Source organism: Ischnura elegans, chromosome 2, assembly GCF_921293095.1.
Source record: "Ischnura elegans chromosome 2, ioIscEleg1.1, whole genome shotgun sequence".
Lineage (NCBI taxonomy): Eukaryota > Metazoa > Arthropoda > Insecta > Odonata > Coenagrionidae > Ischnura > Ischnura elegans.
The window spans coordinates 119266626-119286445 of NC_060247.1; the positions used below are offsets into that span (position 1 = coordinate 119266626).

Here is a 19820-nt window from a genome sequence, read left to right on the forward strand (position 1 = left end):
AACCTTGCGAGCCCGCCTTGGAGTCTCGTTTCCACTGTCCTCCTACGATTGTTTTTATCAGGTCATTATGCCTCATAATGTAGCCAACTAAATTATCCCGTTTTCTCCTTTTTTAAAAGGTTTTTGGATGAATTCTCTTTTCTCTCACTTGTCTAAGCACTTCCTCATTACTTAATCGGTCGATCCATTATATATCTTCCTCATTATTAGGTAGCAGCATTACTTCAGCATTATTTTTAATTTTTTTATAGAGAATTTTATCCTTCGTGTATATAGCACTTGTCCGCGTGACTGCGTACGAAGTTACTTGTTTCACGCAGTGCTTTGGAAATCGTCCGTCGCGGAATAGCGAAATAGGAAGGTTTCTTTCTCCGACAGTGGCTTAATAAGCTCGACCTACGTCTGCTGCTCCTCAGTGTGAACTTGAGACGTCAAAAAAAATTTGTTCAGTAAAATCCAGCCTGAAATTCGCTTTGGAAGAAGATATCATGGTAGTAAAAATAGTAGCATGCCTGACCAGCATTCTGGTGAACCGGGTTCGAATCCCTGCTAAACCAAATGATAGCGAATTTCATACTTGGTGTATAAAACTTTGCACCCGTGCGCGTGACTGTATTCAATGTTACTTGTTTTATGCAGTGGTATGAGATTCATGGTAGATGTTTATTTTTTGGTTACCGCAACAGGTACTCTTGTCAAATCTTTGGGTTTACCCACACATATTAGTTTCACATTTGTTGCAAATATCTTATAATTAGTTGTATTTTGTGCCAAGGAAGGAAAAAATATTAAATTAAATAATTATAAAAAATATAAGCGGGAATTATCGATTTTTTGGTTTGAAATGAAAGCTTGATGAAAATATCTCATGATCATGGTGTGGGTGTCTGTTTTATTTTTGCCATCTAGGTTGTGGGAGGAAAGACGGCGAACAGAGGAGGAGATTCAGAATGCCAGGAGAATGTTGGGGTCGCATCAAGGTCATCAATGTGGAGCCAATCCTGTTCTTCGTGTCCTTCTCCATGGTGCTGTCCGACGCGCCATTCCAGGACCTGGTGCTCAAGAGGATCTGCCTGGAGACGCCGGGCATCGAACCGGACGTCTGCGAATCCCTGCCGCAGCATCCGAAAGAGGAGGAGATGGTCCAGCCCAGGGCAGTCATCTTGCTGATGGCCAAGTCGCTCATTGAGGCTATCCTGCCGGCCCTCATGGCCTTCTGGGTGGGGCCCTGGAGTGACAGGACGAGGAGGCGGAAGCCGCTGCTGGTGCTGCCATTAGTCGGGTGAGTGAGCGGACGCAATTCAAACTAAAGCCGGTTCAAACGAAAAAAAATAGCGACGAAATTGAAAATTTTTCATCAGTTAAATTTTTTGTAAACACCAAAGAAAAAATATTCATTGGCGTAAAATAAAATGAATATGAAGTACACTGCTAAGACGTTAAGGACTTGTCAGTGTGTGACATAATTTGAATTTATTGTTTTTTTAAGCCACATTTCCCATTTATATATTCAGTACCCCATTCCAGTACTCAAAAAAACCAAGTAAAAACCCAATATGCAATGACATATGTAATACCAGTGTAGCATAAAATAGAAAGTTAAACATTTTATTCGTTTGTAAATTTATTCGTATGTTAACTCGGTACAATTTTCTTTTATTTTAAATAATATCATTCCTCAATCAAACATCTCTTAATGTTTTCCTTTATTTCGTTTCATGTCGTAAATTTACTTATATTACGTAGTATCAGATTCAATTGTTTAAGGTTGACTTTGAATGCTTCATTTCCATATCTTTTACAAGATTATAAAAGTATGTGACAAGATTAAAAATAAACATTGAAAAAGTACAACATTTGTTCCGGCTACTCTGAGATTTTTAGTCTCTCCTAGAGGACGTTTCGAAGCTGTTACAGAAATAATTATCTTGTATAATTATTCCTTTACAGTTCGTCAAATCTCTGTATACCTATTTATTTTTACATATATTCAATATTAGCTTCTTTGTATTTATTTTATCATAAAAATTTTTGATGACTTTATTTCGTTTTTAAAATAATTACCTGTCGTACATGCTATTAACCATCCTCCATATTGTTCAACCATACCACATAAGATGCTCTATTAAACCTTGTTACATTAATTTAGAACAGAAAAATGAATTAACTTATTAACCTAACCTATCCAGCCCTTAATGATAATTCTCTCCGTGTCTTTGGGGGTTTACAGAGAAATTTAGCATGGATTAAACGGCGTCTGTCAATCTTCTGAAGAACTACCGTAAAGTCCTGCATGCATTGTAATGAAATCGACTTGGGTTGTATCTTGGCTGCCTCGATATCTTCTCTAAAGATCTATTCTCCATTTAATATCCTGCCCACGTTTTTTTCATCCCATGATGTTTTTTCCCACGAATAGAACTTCCACGGTTAGAACTAACAAAATGCGGTTCCAAAGCGCATGAAATAAATTGAAAATTTTCCTTCATGGCGATTGCTTGCAATACATCCTCTGCGGAGGCCAATGACTAAGGGACAAGTATCCTATCATTCTATTGCCTACTTGCATAGAACAAAAAATATCAAAATACTACCTTAAATAATTTTTTATTGATGGAAAAACTGATAACGAAATAAAGTAAATAATTCGAAGAAAATAAAATGAGGTAAATTTTAGATATTAACTGTTAAAAAATCGCTAATTCATATTGTTTACTCAAGTCCTAATTGTTTGATATTTTTTTTCAAATTGATTGAAAATTATGTCAAAATGTGCGCATATGAGGTATATTTTATCTATTTATTGTTAATAATTGATAATTTAAATTATTTACTCAAGTCCTAATTTTTTATTATTTTTTCAAATCTATTAAAAACTATGTCAAAAATTTTACTTATGTATTTTCTTTAAAATAAAAAAATCATTGCTCTATGTAGCTTGGCTCCATAGCTAATGGCATTTATGTGACGTTTCATTTTGTTTTCTTCTCTGCTTAATGCAGCTATGTTCAAAGATTCATAACTCTCGATTGTTTACGCTTTGAGCATAAATAAATTTATCATAAAGATACTTTTTCCGCATGCATCACTTTTAGAGAATTCATGGTGAAACAGATGGTCATTTAAGCATTTAAACATGGTAATTTAAGAGAAATTGTGACCTGGTATAATTTTTCACAATATTTTCAAAACATTTATACACACTTTAAAATGGGCGACACTCTTTTTGTTTGCAGCTACGCCTTGCGGTACGCGATCCTCGCCATATTGGTGGGTTTCACTTCGGTTCGCCCCGAGTATTTCCTGATCGCTTCGGTGCCCATTGCGGTGTCCGGGGGCCTCGTGTCCACCTTCACGTCCCTCACCTGCATCGTTGGGGACGAGACGGAGGGCGATGGGCCCACGAGAACCCTTCGCCTGGGCCTCCTGCAGGCCTTCTTCATCGTGGGCATCCTCCCGGCTTCCCTCATGTCCTCGTCCGTCCTCAGCGCTCTCGGATACCACGGCGTCTTCGCAATCTCCGGGCTCGCCCTCCTCCTCGCCCTCGTCATCACCCTCTTCATCGTCAAAGACACACCGCCCGTACGAGATCCTGACGACAAGGGTACGTCTGTACTGATTCCCGGACATTTTTCCCTAATCCCAAATCTTTCATGACCATTTTCCCGAAAAGACTTTTTTTTATCGAATACCTTTTTAATTTTGGTAATTCACCCGAATGACCATTTTCCCTAGGTACATATTCCCCTAAAGCCTGAATCACACGATCATTTTTTTTCGTCGCGAAAGTGATCACTATCGCGATCACTAGAGTGATCACTCGCAAAACGATCGTCGCCGGCAATTGTTTTTCGCGATCGCAATGAGGATTCCCATCGCTATTTTTCATCACTCGTCCGGTCGCTTTTTCCGTCGCTAAAACCGTCCCTAAAACCCCATATCAGCCAATCAGAACGCATGACCGTATGGAGCTATTGCAGCGCAGCGTTTGACAATTGTGGGAACGACATAGATAAACAAACACGCTATATATTTTCGTGATGTGGGTCCTATGACAACGAGCTGTGATATCGGAAATGATGCGAAAGGCGACGGCGGGAGTGACCTTGTGATTCAGAAAAATGATCACTAGAGCTTTTCGCGACGAAAAAAATGATCGTGTGATTCAGGCTTAATATAATTCTTTTTGGAATGAAGTAGAGTTCCATGGTAACGGTTGTTTATTTATTCGGTCATTGTTACTGTAAGGTTTTTTTATTTCTTATTTGGTTTGTTTAATTTACTTTATATGTAATTATGGCTCATGTGGAAGTTATTAGAGAAACAAAGTGCATAATCAATGGCTTTATCTATCAGCGGGCAAGAGTTGAGGCCGACCTAACCTACTGGGAGTGCAAGTGACTACGATTGAAAGAGTATCATGCTCGAGCTATAATAGCTTGTAATTGAGTACCTACTCGTCAAAAGTTCCACTGAATCACCACAATGTCATTTACCCAATCAGGAAGAAACTGAAGAGGAAAAAAAAGAATGCACTCATCTGTAAAGGAATTCAATAGTGAACAAGCTGCCACAGAAATCCAAATTGTAGATCTTTATTTGGGAAAAGTCGTCAAAGCAGCACCCTAAAAGAAATGGTTACAGATGAAACAGCGAATATAAAATATTGTTGAAAAATATGAAAATTATCAGCCGCTCGAGTATCTTGAGGCTATTGCCAATCATGTTACTCAGTAATTTCTTCGATTTTTGAATAAATTATTTGAATTGTTAAAAAAAATACGTTAGGATTTTCAAACATTCGGAAAATAGTATTTTTGGGAAAATGGTCATCAGGGAATAGGGATTTTGGAAAATGTCCGGTAACGGTGTCTACTTTTATTATTACTTAATAAATAAGTTGCAAGCGGGTATATTGGTCGGTGGTAACAGAAATTAAGTTATCAGCACATTAAAAATCACACATCATATCTGTATATTAATCATGCCCCACCATAGAATTTCTAAAGAGTACTTTTCTATGTCAGATAAGAAAAATAGGGCTGTAATTTTTTAAAAGTGTAACCTACGAGTTTCATAACATCTGCATGGGACCAAAAATGCGAAAACTGTATGTAAGAGATGCATGGTTTTGGCTGGATAAGCATTAATGTAATATGTACTGTAATTAAAAAAAAGCACTAAATTCCCTTTTCGTCCTTAACCTTAAAAAAATAAAAATATTTTTGGGAAGTGCTCCAAGAGTTTTGGTAGTCAACAAGGTATCAATTAAAGTTGAGGGAAACACTTCAAGTGATGACGTATAAATATATTACTAAAATAAAAAAAATCCTCAAAGAGTGACGTGCTCCATCAAGGGAAATAACCTTTCCCCTCCCTATGAACGTGTGAAATTCACATGCCTTTTGATTAATGGCGGTGTGAGCTCTACTCTCACCTATCTAAATCAACCTGCATGTAGAATCACGAAAAAAGGGTCGGTACCTAAGTATCACCTCCATATCTTGTTCAAACTCCGCATTGTGCGGTACAAAATGCTATTTTAAGTGATTAAGAGCCAGTTTTATAATGTCTAGTTAGTCCTAACCGGGGGCACAGCGAAGAATCAAGGCTGGGGGTTTTAGGCACAAATAATACTTCGGGGTGTGGGGGTATTGCATACCCGCAAGGGTAAGCAGGAGTTGCGGGGGCCCTCCTTTAGAAAAATTCTAAGAGTAATGGTTCAAAATGGCGAGTTTTACGGCCTTCTGATGGATATTTGATTAATCCTAACACTATTCTATAAGTAATACTGATCCAAATAAGTAAAATGGATTAAACTTAAAAATTTCTCTGAGCTCTGGGGGGGGGGGGGGGTTTAACCTCCACAACCCCCCCTTGCTGCGCCACTGGTCCTAACCAGAAGATGAGTCAACCTTCAACTTTACGTGGAAATGGCTAAAAGTTCTGGTTAGCTCTTTGTCTGACCATATACAGAAGCTAACCAAAACTTTCAACCACCTTTGGGTAAAATTAAAGACTGTGTAATCTTATGGTTGTTGTTAACCAGACATTATAAAACCGGTGCTAAGTGTTTTGATCCAGCGTTTAATAGTTCTTAGAGTCCGAGGTATCATCGATGCAAATATTACAAAATATAAGTGAAATCAGCTATATTTATGTAATCCGCGCAGCAACAACAATGGAAAGAATTTAATCCATCTTACCTCTCCTCCATGTTTTTTTATGATTTAATCGCTGTGAATTTACTGTGAAAAAACTTGCTTCCGTTTGAAATTAAGAAATGCAATTCAGAAAATAGTGGTTGATAAATATGTTATGAATGAGTATTTTATCTTTCACGCTTTCCAGGTGATCAGCAAACAGTGGGTTTGGTGAAGGAGATGTTCCAAACGGTATTCAAGGAGCGACCCAACGGTGGAAGGGCTTGCATTATCCTCTGCGTACTTGCTCTGGCGTCTAGCATTATCACATACGAAGGTAAGAAAAACAAACAATTTATTTCATAAACTTCTTGAATCCATATGCATTATTTTAGAGCTATGCACTTCTTGTGCACATTGTATGTACATGAAATGAAACCTGATTTATTCGAACCGTTCGAAATTGTAAATTACCTAGTAGTGATAGGTTGGTCATGAACGATCGGATCATGGGACCAGGGTCATCTCTGAGATTGATCGATGAACGGGATCATTCAGATGACCGAGAGGGTCATTTCCTCACGTCGGTCGTTCATGAACGTGGACGTTCTCCATCAGTCGCGATCGTCGGTCATTCATGATTGTTTTATCGCGAGGATCCAGACGCAGGTTATTCGTGATCGTGGTCGTTCTCCGTCAATCGTCAGCCATTAGGTCATTCGCGATTATTCATTGCATAGGTCATTCTCAAACACAGTCCAATCGCTCTCATTCTTCGAAGATGTCGCGTTTGATGATCGTCACTCGCGACCTGAGTTGACCGTTTTTGACTGCTCTTTCACTCGTGGTGATGAATGGCATGGTATTGCAATTACTTTTAGGGGCAATGTTGGTAATAATTGTAAATTTTTCTCTAATTGACATTTGAGGGTACCTATGGCCTTCATATCTCAGGTGATATGCCGAAAATCTTGAGAGAGCCCAGTTTTCTCTCATACCTTTCAATCAGTTCCATTATTTATATTGACTTTCCATAACATAATATTGATCATTAACCCTATGTCCCACGAATGATTGGAAATTATTGTTGATTCTGTATCTTGAAAAACAATAAAAGGAGTGTAGTAAACAACATTTAAGGCACATTCTGTATTTGTAAATGTTTTGGAAGTAATTAAGGTAAAAATTAACTAGTTTCTGGTATTAATAAATGAAAAAATACTTTATAGATTAATAATAATAACAACTCATCTCTCGTTTAACAAGCTACAAATATTGCCCTTAAGAAGAGAGCGATCAGCGGGTCATGATTGACAACAGGGTAGTGATTGCCCCCTCGGTCGTGATTGTCTATGCGGTCGTGATTGCCGTCCACTTTCCACAATCATGACCTGCCGTTCATGACAGAGTCACTCAAATGAATGGTCACCGTGATTGGGATCACGAGAATGACCGACTAAGTCCATCACTATTACCTGGTCCATTTTAAATTGTGGAACGATCATAAGTTCCCATTTCACTCACTCCTGTTGCACATTGCTGTACCTCTCCACCTTCGCCAGTACATGTGATCATGAATCACTTCCCTCATTCCAAGTGAATCTACGAAACCATCCGCAGTGAAAAAACCCCTGCACCTTTCCCTATCGAACAAAACCAGTAAACCCCTTCCCCGAAAACTTTACCGACACCCCTCGCCCATTGAAATGTGTAAATAGGCTGCTCCTAAAAATCCAAGAATCATGTACACCTTGAAAATGGCATTATGTTCTGAAACCTAGGTTCGTCGAAATAAAATAGCGCGGAAGGAAGGCTAAGCGATTTTATAATTCTAAAGACGGAAAAATTGTTAACCGACGTCATGCCCTAGCAGGAAGAGGTCGTATCAAAGCCCTTCGGCATGACGTCATTCTGATTCGATGATGGGTTAAATTTTGAATCAGCAGCAAGGAACTGAAGTTAGCTAGGTTGCTCGATGGCCATGTGAGGAGAGTGTTGATTTCTGGTAATTTTGAATTGTGTTCATTTTCCGCCATGTTAAGTGATTACCTACTTCCAGTATTCTTTAACAAGTGATCCCAGTGATTTGTTCGTGTGACGGGAATTTTTCGCTGCGCATTGTGAGATAGTTAATAGGGTGGTTTCCTATTATTTTTTATTGCCTAAATCGAAAGATTATTACTCCTGGAGAACGTATTTCACGCTATTAGATTTTTAAATGACGATATCTATTTTTCGCGATTAAATGAAAAGTGAAAATTTTCAAGCGCGCGAAAACGCGACGGCTAAGTATGAATGCTGGGAAAACTCTGTGTGTCGTCGTTCTGGTTCCCGCTGCCGCAAGTGATGTGACCTTGGGGCGAGGCTTTGAGCGCTGATACGACGCAGGATGCTAGCAGGTAGCAGAGTACCCTGCTAGCTGGTAGCGCTTGCTTAAATAAGAATTACTAATACCTTATCAAACGAAGAAAACTTTCCGACCTTAGTTTTAATAGGTGATTATTAAGATATGTTTGCCTGAGCTCTGTGCCTCATGCATGCATTGGTAATCTCAGACGATGTAAAACTTCTATCTACCCGTATAGAAACTAGTCCCTGTGACGTCAAGTGGAGTGGGATCGCATGGGCGCCAATCTGGCCTTTTTCAAATGAGGATAAAATTGACCCTTGCCATTCGTCTAAACCGGTATTTCCTTAAACTAAATAATTTGTATATTATGAATACACTAATGGTGGGTAACGAATCGCAATCAATGCCTTTTGTTTTCTTTGAGGAAGGAAACTACTCTATTGCTCTCTAGGCAGTTGGAAATAATCTCTATTTTGAAAATGGGGAACTTGCATGAATTTTTTTTATTTCATAGGCGGACAGAAAATTATTTTCTGAATACAACAAAGAAAACCGCATGTAAATCTGAGTTTTCCTTCGCGAGATATTTAATGATAAATATAACGAATTTTAAAGCGCGGGAAAAACTCCCTCACCCTCCAAGCCACTGCCGACGAAGCCTCGATGACGTCAAAGGTGCCTAAACATCACGCGAAGCTATTGTTGTGATTGTTTGTAATAGTTGCCAGCAGTTGTGAGAGCTTCGTTTGTTAGACGTGTTGATTATTTTATATTTAAAGATAAATATCCGACGATAGAGGCTTGGAAGCCCTCGTATTTTGCATTATTTATAATATTAATATCTGAGTAAGGGCATAAAATATAAAACTGGAGCAATTAAACCAAAAATTTGATAATACCTAAATAACATCGTTGTAGGAGTCTGAGCCACGGCCATTGGAAGGGGGATACGTTAATTGTAAGTTGATGTTATCGACGGCATATCATTCATTTAAGTATGTAATTAGAACGATTTTGATGTTTACTAATGTCCGCTTAGCTTTTATATACAATAACTTCATCCGTTTATTTGTAGGTACCGGAGAATTCGTCGTTTAGGACTGTCTGTGCTTGTATTATGGGGTGAATTCCAGTCAATGCAACTTTTGCTCGCTGATTTGAGACATCTAGGAACATTTTTGTGCCAAAATAGTGTTATTTTCAACGTGACATCTCCCGTTAAGCTACTGCTAATAATCACAGTGACAGTGGTTGTAATGCACAAAGTTTGACAAGGTTGAAAAATATCGGCCAAGAGTTATCAGTGTTCCATCGTGATTGAATTGTAAAAAGTGCTATTACGCTATCGATAAATGTCTAACAGTAGTGTAAAAATTGTCAGTGGCGTGCTAATCTCCGTTGTTCACCGTAGATATGACATTTCACGATCACGCTATTGAAATAAAAACTGTGTGTGAAGTTTGTTATTCCATTATTTCAACGAATAGTAGTGAGAAATGTCACCTGTGTCACTTGTGTGGGCTAATTTAAGGGTTTAAATCAGTGAATAAATAGTTGTATTCATCATAACGAGTTCTGTTATTGTAAGTTGTACGTGATGAATATAATAATGTGATAGTGACATCCAGTTTTTGATAAGAGTATTTGCCTGTTTCCCACTATATTTTTATGGTATATGCTAGTATATTGTTTATGGATTTACCTATATTATTGAAATAGGTTGTAGCTTGAGTGTGTGTTGGCAGCGGAACCGATTCGCGATCTCACATGTGGATTGTGTGCAGACTGTTTTGCTGTGAATTCGTACCGTAGGACGGATAGGACTACCTTCTCCGATAATCCGGCGTTGCCAAATTCAACAGCACAGCTTACTCTAATGTCAACAGCACAGCTTACGATCGTTATCCTCCAGTATTACAAGTTTCTTTTACAACTCGATTTTCCGCCGACGTATAGCAATAATTTGTCTTAACAAATTCCATGAGGGTCGTGGCATCAATTTTTGGTGTCCTAAATAAAGGCTGGTGTCCTAACACCCCATGCCACACGCCTTTTAGGCGGCTTGCGGGGTATTATGTAGACGTAGATGAATTTCAGGTGTACTATTCGAACGAGTGGCAACGTTATCATCCATTTTTCTGATAACTAAAACATACGAAGTGAAACGCTTGTACTTCATCATCCCGATGCCGCATTATTAATATCCCAAGTAATAATCTAGGCACAATAGCAATAGGAAAACTTGCCCCAGAATAACAGAACAAAATAAAGTGACGATGAGCGGCTAAATACTCCCTCAAAACAAATTTTACACCATGCGCTCAGCGTATTTCCCTACTCCCTACGGTTGTTTAGGCACCTATGACGTCACGCCTGGCCTCGGCAACGCTCGGGTGTCTTCGCGCAGTGGTCGGCTCAGAGAAATTTTTCTCGATTTTAAATGCAATTTTTTTATTTCTTTTGATGTTGAATGGAGAAACTGAAGGTATTTTTGCGAGCTAATGTATCCATTTGACTTATTCAAAATAGTTTTTAGAGCAATCTACGACCCATGCAAGTTCCTCATTCTTTATCAGTGCATGATCAGAGTGTTGAAAGTGCGTTCGATGAAGTGTGGAAGCATATCGGGAGAATAGCGTGTTAACGTGTTTCTTGGTACCGTGAGAGTTATAGAGGAGGAATAATCTACTCAACGGTCGACGAATTTTAGAAAATGCCTTCATACCCTTGAAAAGTGGGAAAATAGCCTCATATCAAAGGTAACACTTACAGTTTTTATAGTTATCGCATATTTAAACGTATTTTTCAATGCATAGGAGCACTAATGTATGAGAAAAACGATGTATTGTATTTATTAATTACATTGAATACACAGTAATTTCTTTACGTCACGTAGTATGGTAAAATTGAATGCATTCTATCCAATATTTTTTCTGAACGATATCACACTAGATTTCCCTTATTTCACCACTGATCGTACAAAAGTCGGTCTTATTTTATTTATCTTTGCGCATATGGTATTGTTGTCGGTGCCGACATTAACTCACGAGTAATAAACGAATAATATATATACCTGATGATGTGATCAATCACATTCATAGCTCTTATATACATATCACACGCTGGGGCAGCATTGGGTCGTTGTTCTGCACTCTCCTTGCGAGGGGTTCTCCAATAGGTACCCTGTGGTTGGTGGGTAGAGGGGATAGGTCGTGAGGCAGGTATACAAACACCTGGCGAAACGAAACGCTTGCGGTCTCGTAAAAACCGTAGCTATCCTTAAAATTTAGAAAAATAACGTACTAACAAAAACAACGTGCTCCAACTCATGGTTAAGAGCTACATACATTTGGATGCTTTTATTAGATTGGGCAAAAGTTAACCCAGTTCAAGATAACTTAGGCCCAAATGTTTGGAAAATGAAATCCCGGTTGTTAAAACAGAGGTTCAGAGACTGTCTTCAATTGAATGTATATGATCTGTTAATAATTTAACCACTTCATATTCCCTTTTTAATGATTTTAAAATTTAATAAGTTTGTTTTTTACAAGAAACCATGAAAAGTTTGGTAACTTTTGTTAAACGGAAAAATTAATTACTTCATACCTTCTGTCTATACGCTGGCTAAACCGGACTCGTGTTTTGCTTGTTGTCATGGCAGATGTCAACCGCAATTTGAAATCCATCCTAACGCGGTCTGGCTGACCGCGGTTCGCGTGTCACGTTGGCTTTTTTTGTCGTAATGGAAGCACATGTCATGCGACTCCGGTTCACTACCTGCACGATCTCTTTTGTTACCATCCCCTCTGCTCCGAGAAATGTATTTCGATGCTCGTGTGTATATTCCTCCGGCCGTATTCCTCGAAAAGAAATATGTTTCCGTACCCGGGTCATTATTCTCATAAAAAAATCTTCTGGGCCGGGAATTGAACCTAGGACCTTTTTGTCTTTCCAGACCCTTGATTTTTTTCTCCTGGCAATTTATGGAAATCTCACCGCCGTTTACGCGTGGTTAGCGCAGGTTTGAGGATCTAAACTGGTTGTTGCTTCATTGAAGTCCTTTTCTTCCTCGCGTGGCCATCGGCGATGGACGGCGATGGCCAACACCAAGTACTTTTAGCCTCTTAATAACAATTTTCATAGGGAATTAAGATTCTGGACTGCATTGTGGTCTGCGCAGAGACTCGGCGAGTCGAAGTTCGATTCTCGGTACTGGGAAATATTTTATTTTTGGCAATTCTTCAACGTTTCGCCCCCGTTCACGCGGCAGAATCCAAATTTTACGCGTTGTGATCAAGTTCACGAAAATAAATGGTTCATTGATAATTATAATTACACTGTACGGTAATCGCAGTTGACCTAGATGAAAAGATTATTTTAAGAAATTGTTTATACATGCAAACCCATAAAAATTGCAATAAAAGATCCGACATAAATTTTTGAACAAAATATATTGTAATATAATTAATGGAGTCCGTTTTATATCCGTATGTATCCGCCACTGGTTTGGTATTCTAATTTGTAAGATTACTGCTCTGTTCTAGGTAATATTTGTTTTTTAGTTGTACCGGGGCATTTCTTCTCAACCTGACCGAGATATCATGTCCCTGTAAGCAACGCTGATAAGTTTTTACATTTTTTAAGTCGTGGAGAGAGGTTTTCTCATTACCCTACTGTACCAATAACCCTCTAAGCGAAGCTGATTATATTTTTCCTTAAGAGCTTGACCACTATGGGTACGGTGACATAGCTTTTTTTCCTTTCTCGGTTCTTGTAAGAGTTTGAAAGATAAAATATCTATCATATTTTCATTCATTGTCTACTTATCAGCATCGAAATATGAGATTATTAACATTTTCGTGAGAAGGGGCGTGGAAAGCCGTTGACGTCACTCGCCCTCCTGGCCAATCCCCATGCACTGCGCCCCCCTCATCAGATTTCTCTCGTGACTCTGATAACCTTTAACGAATAACTTTTGTGGCCCGTTCATAAATTGAATACATCGATTGAATTGAAAAATTGGATGGGAGTAAATGATCCAATCGTGGACATCGAAATCATGTTAGATTACCATAAATTCTCTATTATAACGCGTGCATAATATGAACGACTTTTTTTTGCAAAATTTTTGAAGTCGTTTCATAGGCGTTAATACGCAAGGTGAATGAGAGCGCCTTCTGCATAGTAATTTTTTGGAAGGTACTTGATAATCAAAAGCATCTCAAAGCATTCACGTACTAAATTTAGATTAAATAAAGATTTTCTTGGGAAGTAGTTTATAAAAATATTCTTTCGAGGATTCGATTAATAAATCAGTGATATGATGATATTGCTTGCGAATTTTGATTGTTCCCAGAATATGAATCTCGGTATTCAAAATACTGTGGGTGTACAGTGAATTAAATGTGCATGAGTCAAAGCACTGCATGAAACAAGTAAATTTGTTAGCAGTAATGTGCACGGGTGCAATTTTTTAAACGCTAAAGATAAAATTCGCCAGCCTAAGATTAGCCTTGGAAGATGTATTGGTGCATAACTGGTTGCATAACTGATGGGCAATCGGGATAGAGACATCACCTCTAAGCCAATTGTTTTTTTTTCATGGTGAATATTATCCTGGGAGTATAAAATTATATATTAGTGCCCCCCATTCTTGAAATTTTGGAGACATGAGGATAATAGCGAAGGATTGACTTGCGTATTTGCTTTGTGCTATAGATACTCTAGTTTTGGAAAAATTTTTGTGCAATTATTTGAGTATTTAATAGAAATAATGGAGTGCCTTTTGCAATAGCGCTACCAATAGGAAGACTTAAATGGATGTGAAATAATATACATATATATGTACTTTGCAGTGACGCAGCCAGGGGGGGTTTTGGGGGATAAACCCCTCCCCACAGAGCTCAGACTATTTTTTAAGTTTAATCTATTTTATTTAATTGGATTAATATTTCTTATAGAATAGTGTAAGGATTAATAAAGTATCCCTCTCAAGGCCATAAAATTCACTATTTTGAACCATTTATCTTAATTTTTTCTGGCGTAGAGCCTCCGCACCTTCCGCTTATCCTGGCAGGTATACCATACTCCCAGACCCCCAGTATTAGTTGCTCCTAAAAACCCCCCTGGCCTTAATCCCTAGCTGCGCCTCTGGTACCTTGATATCATAAGCTAACGATTGACTTTTAATTTTCCCAACAGGAGAATCAAGCCTTGGATTTTTGTATGTGAGGGAAAAATTTGGATGGAAAATCAAAGAGTTCACCCTCTATCTGAGTGCCACAATTGCCTTATATTTGTTTGGTAAGTAACCACCCAGTCTTTAAATTTTTGAGTGAAGTTGTGTTTAAGCTTTTAGATCAGTGTCTTCCCTTAAAAGTCCACTTTATGTGAGTGCGCTACATTCAATTCCATGATATCTCATCGTATTCATAGCAATTTAAAAAACGGTGTCATACATTTTTTCTTACACCAGGAAAGTAACAAGTAGTTTAAGGCCCAAAATGTCTTAACAATTCACTCTTGCTAAGTGATTCAACCCAAAGGTTGTTTTGGATAGGTGAGAGTAGATCTCACCCCAGACTTATCTGTATGCGTGTGAGTTTCCTTCATTCAGAGTAGAGAGGGCCGGATCCTCTCCCTGGGATGCCTATAATGTTGATGAAATTAGTTTGGGGGAGTCCAAAGGATTCACCTAGTGCATATATGACCCAGTAACTCTTTGGAGAGCAGTCAAGCACTCTACCGTCTAAGCAACCACACTCCCCATTAAAATGTTATGAAGTGCGATCTTGGTAATCTAACACATATTTAACCATGACATGGCCAGATTGTGGAAATTGCCAAATTACTGGAAATTAACAGAAAAAATCCTCAAATTGATTTTTCTAATGCTAATTTTTGAATTAAATTTTGACTTCATGGCAGACTTTTTCTGCAATAGTAACTATATGTTCACCGCGAGCCTACCTGACCTTATTTTCTTGCATGACTTAGTTTTATTTTCCCCATAGAGTGGGTCACGTAGCTAAAATGCCTTCAAAATCTCTGAGAATTATAAAGATCCACACTTACTTTCCAAATAATGTAAATGTTTCTTAATATGTATTGAATATTGTTTCATTTAAAGCTGACTCAATTATTGTAGTCAGTGGGAGGTCGTCTGCCTAAAATTTGCACTATTAAGTCTTTAGTTTATAGTCTAGAACATAGATGTTTTCCATAACTGGGGACCCGTAGTTAAAATAATGCTGCGCCATTTATTTTATTGGCAAATGAAACCAAGGGGGATTACTGGGGCCCTATTTTAACCACTAATACTGTTGGGGCCCTCGCCGATTGCTGACTCACTGCATAGCCGGGTAACCCTGGAAAGAATCTTTAAGATGATGCATGGTTTATAAAAATGCTGGTTTCATATTTATTTTTTCCATGTTTTCTCTCAGGAACTGTATTTGGTGTTGTTATCCTAAGCAATAAGTTGAAAATTCCGGATGCAACGCTCACGGCCAGTGTTTATCTGACCAAAGTCATTTCATCTCTAGTGAGGGCTTTTGCCTCTGAACCATGGATGATGTATCTGAGTAAGTACTCAATTTTTTTATAGATTTACTGTGTTTACATGTAATAATTTGGAATTTTTTTCCTGCAGTACAACTTTATATCCAAATGGGTATCAACATTTGACCACAAACCCTTACTAAGTCTTCCTCATGACGGAAAGATCTCCCCAATGTAAGACTCTGGCTGAATTAAGTTTCCTCTCAACTCTTAGTAAGCAACTGTATTATTGCTTGTGGTGTACATTTGCGTGTTAGTGCATACTTTTCAAATGAATTATCAGTATGGGGGTATCAGTATGGTGTCAGTATGGGGGTGCATATCATTGGCAAATAGCCTGAAATTTGCTTCAGTGGGAGTTGGCGTGGTATGAATGCTATTGTTATGTTAATTATTAGTATATAGTAAGCTAATATTTTGTTGTCAATTCACATGCTTCATAATACCATATATTTCATTATATCAGCTGCAAATGGAACTGGCAAGAATATCTTTATGGCCTAACTGGTGAAACAGCAAACTAGTCTCCCTTCACCGCAACATTAACGATCATTTACAGATACTTAAGAAATTATTGTGCTGATTTGTTGGAATGGGATGATGAGCAACAGTGACAATCCCCAGCCTCTCAACTGAAAACCCTTAAAAAACACTCACTCAGCCCGAAGGAACCTTTGCTAGGGTTGAAGGGGCCTTGCTAAGGGTTACTTACAGTTCTTCATAACATTCTATGAAAAGAAAATGTTGTTTATGTTAGGAACTGACATGTTTATGTGTTGAAAAGAAAATCTTAGATTTCAAAACCAGTCCACTTATCCCCTACTATCGCTGGAGTTTGAATACCTATTTTCTCCCAAAGTTTAGCCCAAGGAATGAGTGTTATATATATGCAGTTGTGCATGTGTGAGTGAGTGGTCTCATTTGAGGCAACCTCAGTGAGGCCCCTTCTACCCTTCCTAAGTTTCCTTTCAAAGTTGAGGGAGTACGTACTTGTAAAGGGTGTCTAGTTGAGTGGCTTGGGTGATCACAGCTGCAAATCATCCGATCCCAGTAAACCAACTACGTAACTCATTTCATTCCTGAGAGGTGATTCCTGACTTATGACAATTGGATACCACTTTTCTGTTTTATTTACATACTTTTGTAAGAGGATAGGTGCCCCTGGGGTGGTGGTCTCCTCAGCAGATGTATTGTAAATAGTCACTACAAGGAAAAAAATTCTGGGGGGGCTTATAAAGGGGTAGCTGAAGCCCTCAAAGCATCACCCCCCCTGGTTGAGTGGCAAACATGTTATGCAAATGAAATGAAAAATATTGGGACGATGTAATTTAATACTAATGATATTAGGGATTAAGTGATGCAAAGGGAAATTAGTATTTATAAAATATATTATTTTGTTTGGAGGCTATATCAGTGCAGTTTAGCATTATTCTGCTTAGTGTGAGTTTCACCAAAATTTCACTTGGGTTGTGTTATCAGATAGAGGTCTTTTCTGATAACGCTTATTTTTATCAGAATGGGTTCATGCATTTAAATCAGTGTAAGAATTTCTTCATTCACAACTGTCATCTGTATAATTTCAGGTAGTGTTATTGCAGTATTTGGTGATATTTCATCTCCGGTATCCCGCTCAATATTATCCAAAAATGCTCCTCAAGATGAGTTAGGTAAGTTATTAACCCTTTTGCCCTTCTCTGAACCAAAATATGTTTTTGATTCAATTCTTTTAGCTTGGCTTTTATGTGGGGAAAATGTCAAAGTTGTAATAATAAATTAATGTATAAATAAGTCTATGAATATTGCTTTACAGTTATTATTTTTATTGCGTATGAAAAACCTTCATCACATTTCTTTGATCATGAAATATGGCTAGGTGCTTTCCCACTAAATTACATTCAGGAATTGCTCTTTGGTCTTTGGTCAATGTCTCCATGGCCTCCCAATGGTTTGGCTCCCGACTCGAGAGTTGTTGTCAGTGAGATGATTATGAGTGTCGACAGTGAATTCCTGGCTGATAGTTAAAGCAGAAACATGAGGGCAGTTCCTGAATTCTATGATCAGGGATGAACAATTGCATGCCTTCAGCCAGTGAATATTCATATTGAAATGTAAGGTAGTTTTACTTTTCCACAATTATTTAATGCATGGGATGCATTTTGGCTCTCAAAGCCATCATCTGGTACAAGATATTGATGTACATGAGGAAATCACATTTATACCTTTGAGGAAGGGGTGGTAAATAGACGTACAATAGGGAGACAGTGAGAAAATAGACAACTAAAGAGATATGGGAAAACCCAGGGGTGGGTGGAGGACTCTAGTCATAACTGTAGAAGAACGACTCTGGGGAAAGAACCTCAGAAACAGGACGGCCAAGGGGGGGGAGAAGAATAGGAAGGGCAAGATGAAAAAGAGGCTGAATGACCCTGCCTGGAAAAGTGCAACCACCTTTCTTTCAATCTATCGAATCTCCACTATCCCAAGCTGCAATCAATATCCCAATGCATAACATCCAGACAACATTGTCGGCGTTAACATTTCTTATCCGTGCAATATCCATGTTAATCCAATTAATGTTGCATGGATATCAGTTAAATATCCAAAGGACTCGCCAAACAGTGTTGCAGGGGTTTCCAACAGTGCACATATGGCGGTCCATATTATGACATCTCTTGGATACCTTCACAGCATCTAATGGGTAGATAATGGGTTTACTGGAATGATGGGTAGATAATGGGATTATTGTGGTTTCTAGTAATCCCCAGACATAAAAGCAAAAATCTGTGCTCTATAATTGTATACAGAACATATGCTACAGATGGATACTGTTTGGAACAACAATTTTTAACTTTCACAGATTTTGCAATTTCGATATCTATGGATCATTATTTTTACGACTTGTTGTAGATGCTACATATAGGATATATCTATTTAACAATGTCAAAATATTAATCGTGTAATAATAGCGTGCTTTGGATATATCACCCTTATTTGGATATCTTAGGGATATTTTTGCTGCTTGGGATATTACGCTTGATTCGGTTGAACGTGTATTATTCATGTTGCATTTGGTTGGCATAAAAATAAATATCACTACCTTTAGGTGTTCCGTAAGCATAATTTTTGTGTTTATATTTATTTGCAGGGAAAGTGTTTTCACTTACTGCTTCATTGGAAGCTTTGACTCCTCTGGCCTCGTCTCCACTTTACACGCTGCTATATAACAAAACACTGCATACCTTTCCTGGGGCCTACTTCATACTTTCAGCTGGGATATTTTTCTTTGATTTTATTCTGCTTAGGTGAGTAGTTTCTTTTTATTAATCTGACAATTTTATTTAAGTAAAATTGACTTTTGTTAAAATAATGTTGATTTTCACTATTAGTCTCTAAAGTGTCTTATGGAAATTGCTTATTGTTTCATCTGAGAAGCTAATTAGAATTTTACCTCCTGAACAGCATTGTTGGACTGATTCAGCTGAAGCACTCAAGATTTAGGCATGTGCCTTTACAAAATGAAGCTGGATGTACCTGAATGATTACCTGTGAATACTGTCATCGTCAAAAATAGCTGTTACTTATCCATTTACAGCCAAAGTGCCTCAAGGCTTTAAACGGTTATTTATTTCTTAATAGAAGCATATTTTTGTATGCTACAAATTTTTAAAATTGGTACCTGTGATTATTTTATCTAGATAAATGTGCAATATCTTTGCATGAAATCCTATTTTTGTGGGGAATTATTATTCTATAAGCTTGATTAAACT

At 38.0% G+C, this 19820-nt stretch overlaps 1 protein-coding gene and 1 long non-coding RNA gene across 5 annotated transcripts in view; one reads left to right on the forward strand and one right to left on the reverse strand.

Moving 5' to 3' along the window:
- The window catches only part of LOC124154504 (proton-coupled folate transporter-like), a 71745-nt gene extending 52140 nt beyond the window's left edge, over positions 1-19605 (forward strand). For all 4 annotated transcript variants that reach the window (XM_046528289.1, XM_046528290.1, XM_046528287.1 and 1 more), the window contains exons 2-9: positions 910-1282; positions 3237-3604; positions 6352-6480; positions 14695-14796; positions 15939-16076; positions 17637-17720; positions 19199-19355; positions 19513-19605. In XM_046528289.1, the coding sequence (XP_046384245.1) occupies positions 951-1282; positions 3237-3604; positions 6352-6480; positions 14695-14796; positions 15939-16076; positions 17637-17720; positions 19199-19355; positions 19513-19588 (1386 nt within the window). In that variant the 5' untranslated portion in view covers positions 910-950 and the 3' untranslated portion in view covers positions 19589-19605. The remainder of the gene's footprint in view (positions 1-909; positions 1283-3236; positions 3605-6351; positions 6481-14694; positions 14797-15938; positions 16077-17636; positions 17721-19198; positions 19356-19512) is intronic.
- On the reverse strand, positions 1218-12141 carry LOC124154505. Its single transcript, XR_006863938.1, has 3 exons — positions 12100-12141; positions 11567-11676; positions 1218-1306 (listed from the first exon to the last, which is right to left on the reverse strand). It is a non-coding gene; the product is annotated as an uncharacterized LOC124154505 (long non-coding RNA).
- Positions 19606-19820: the final 215 nt, after the last annotated feature.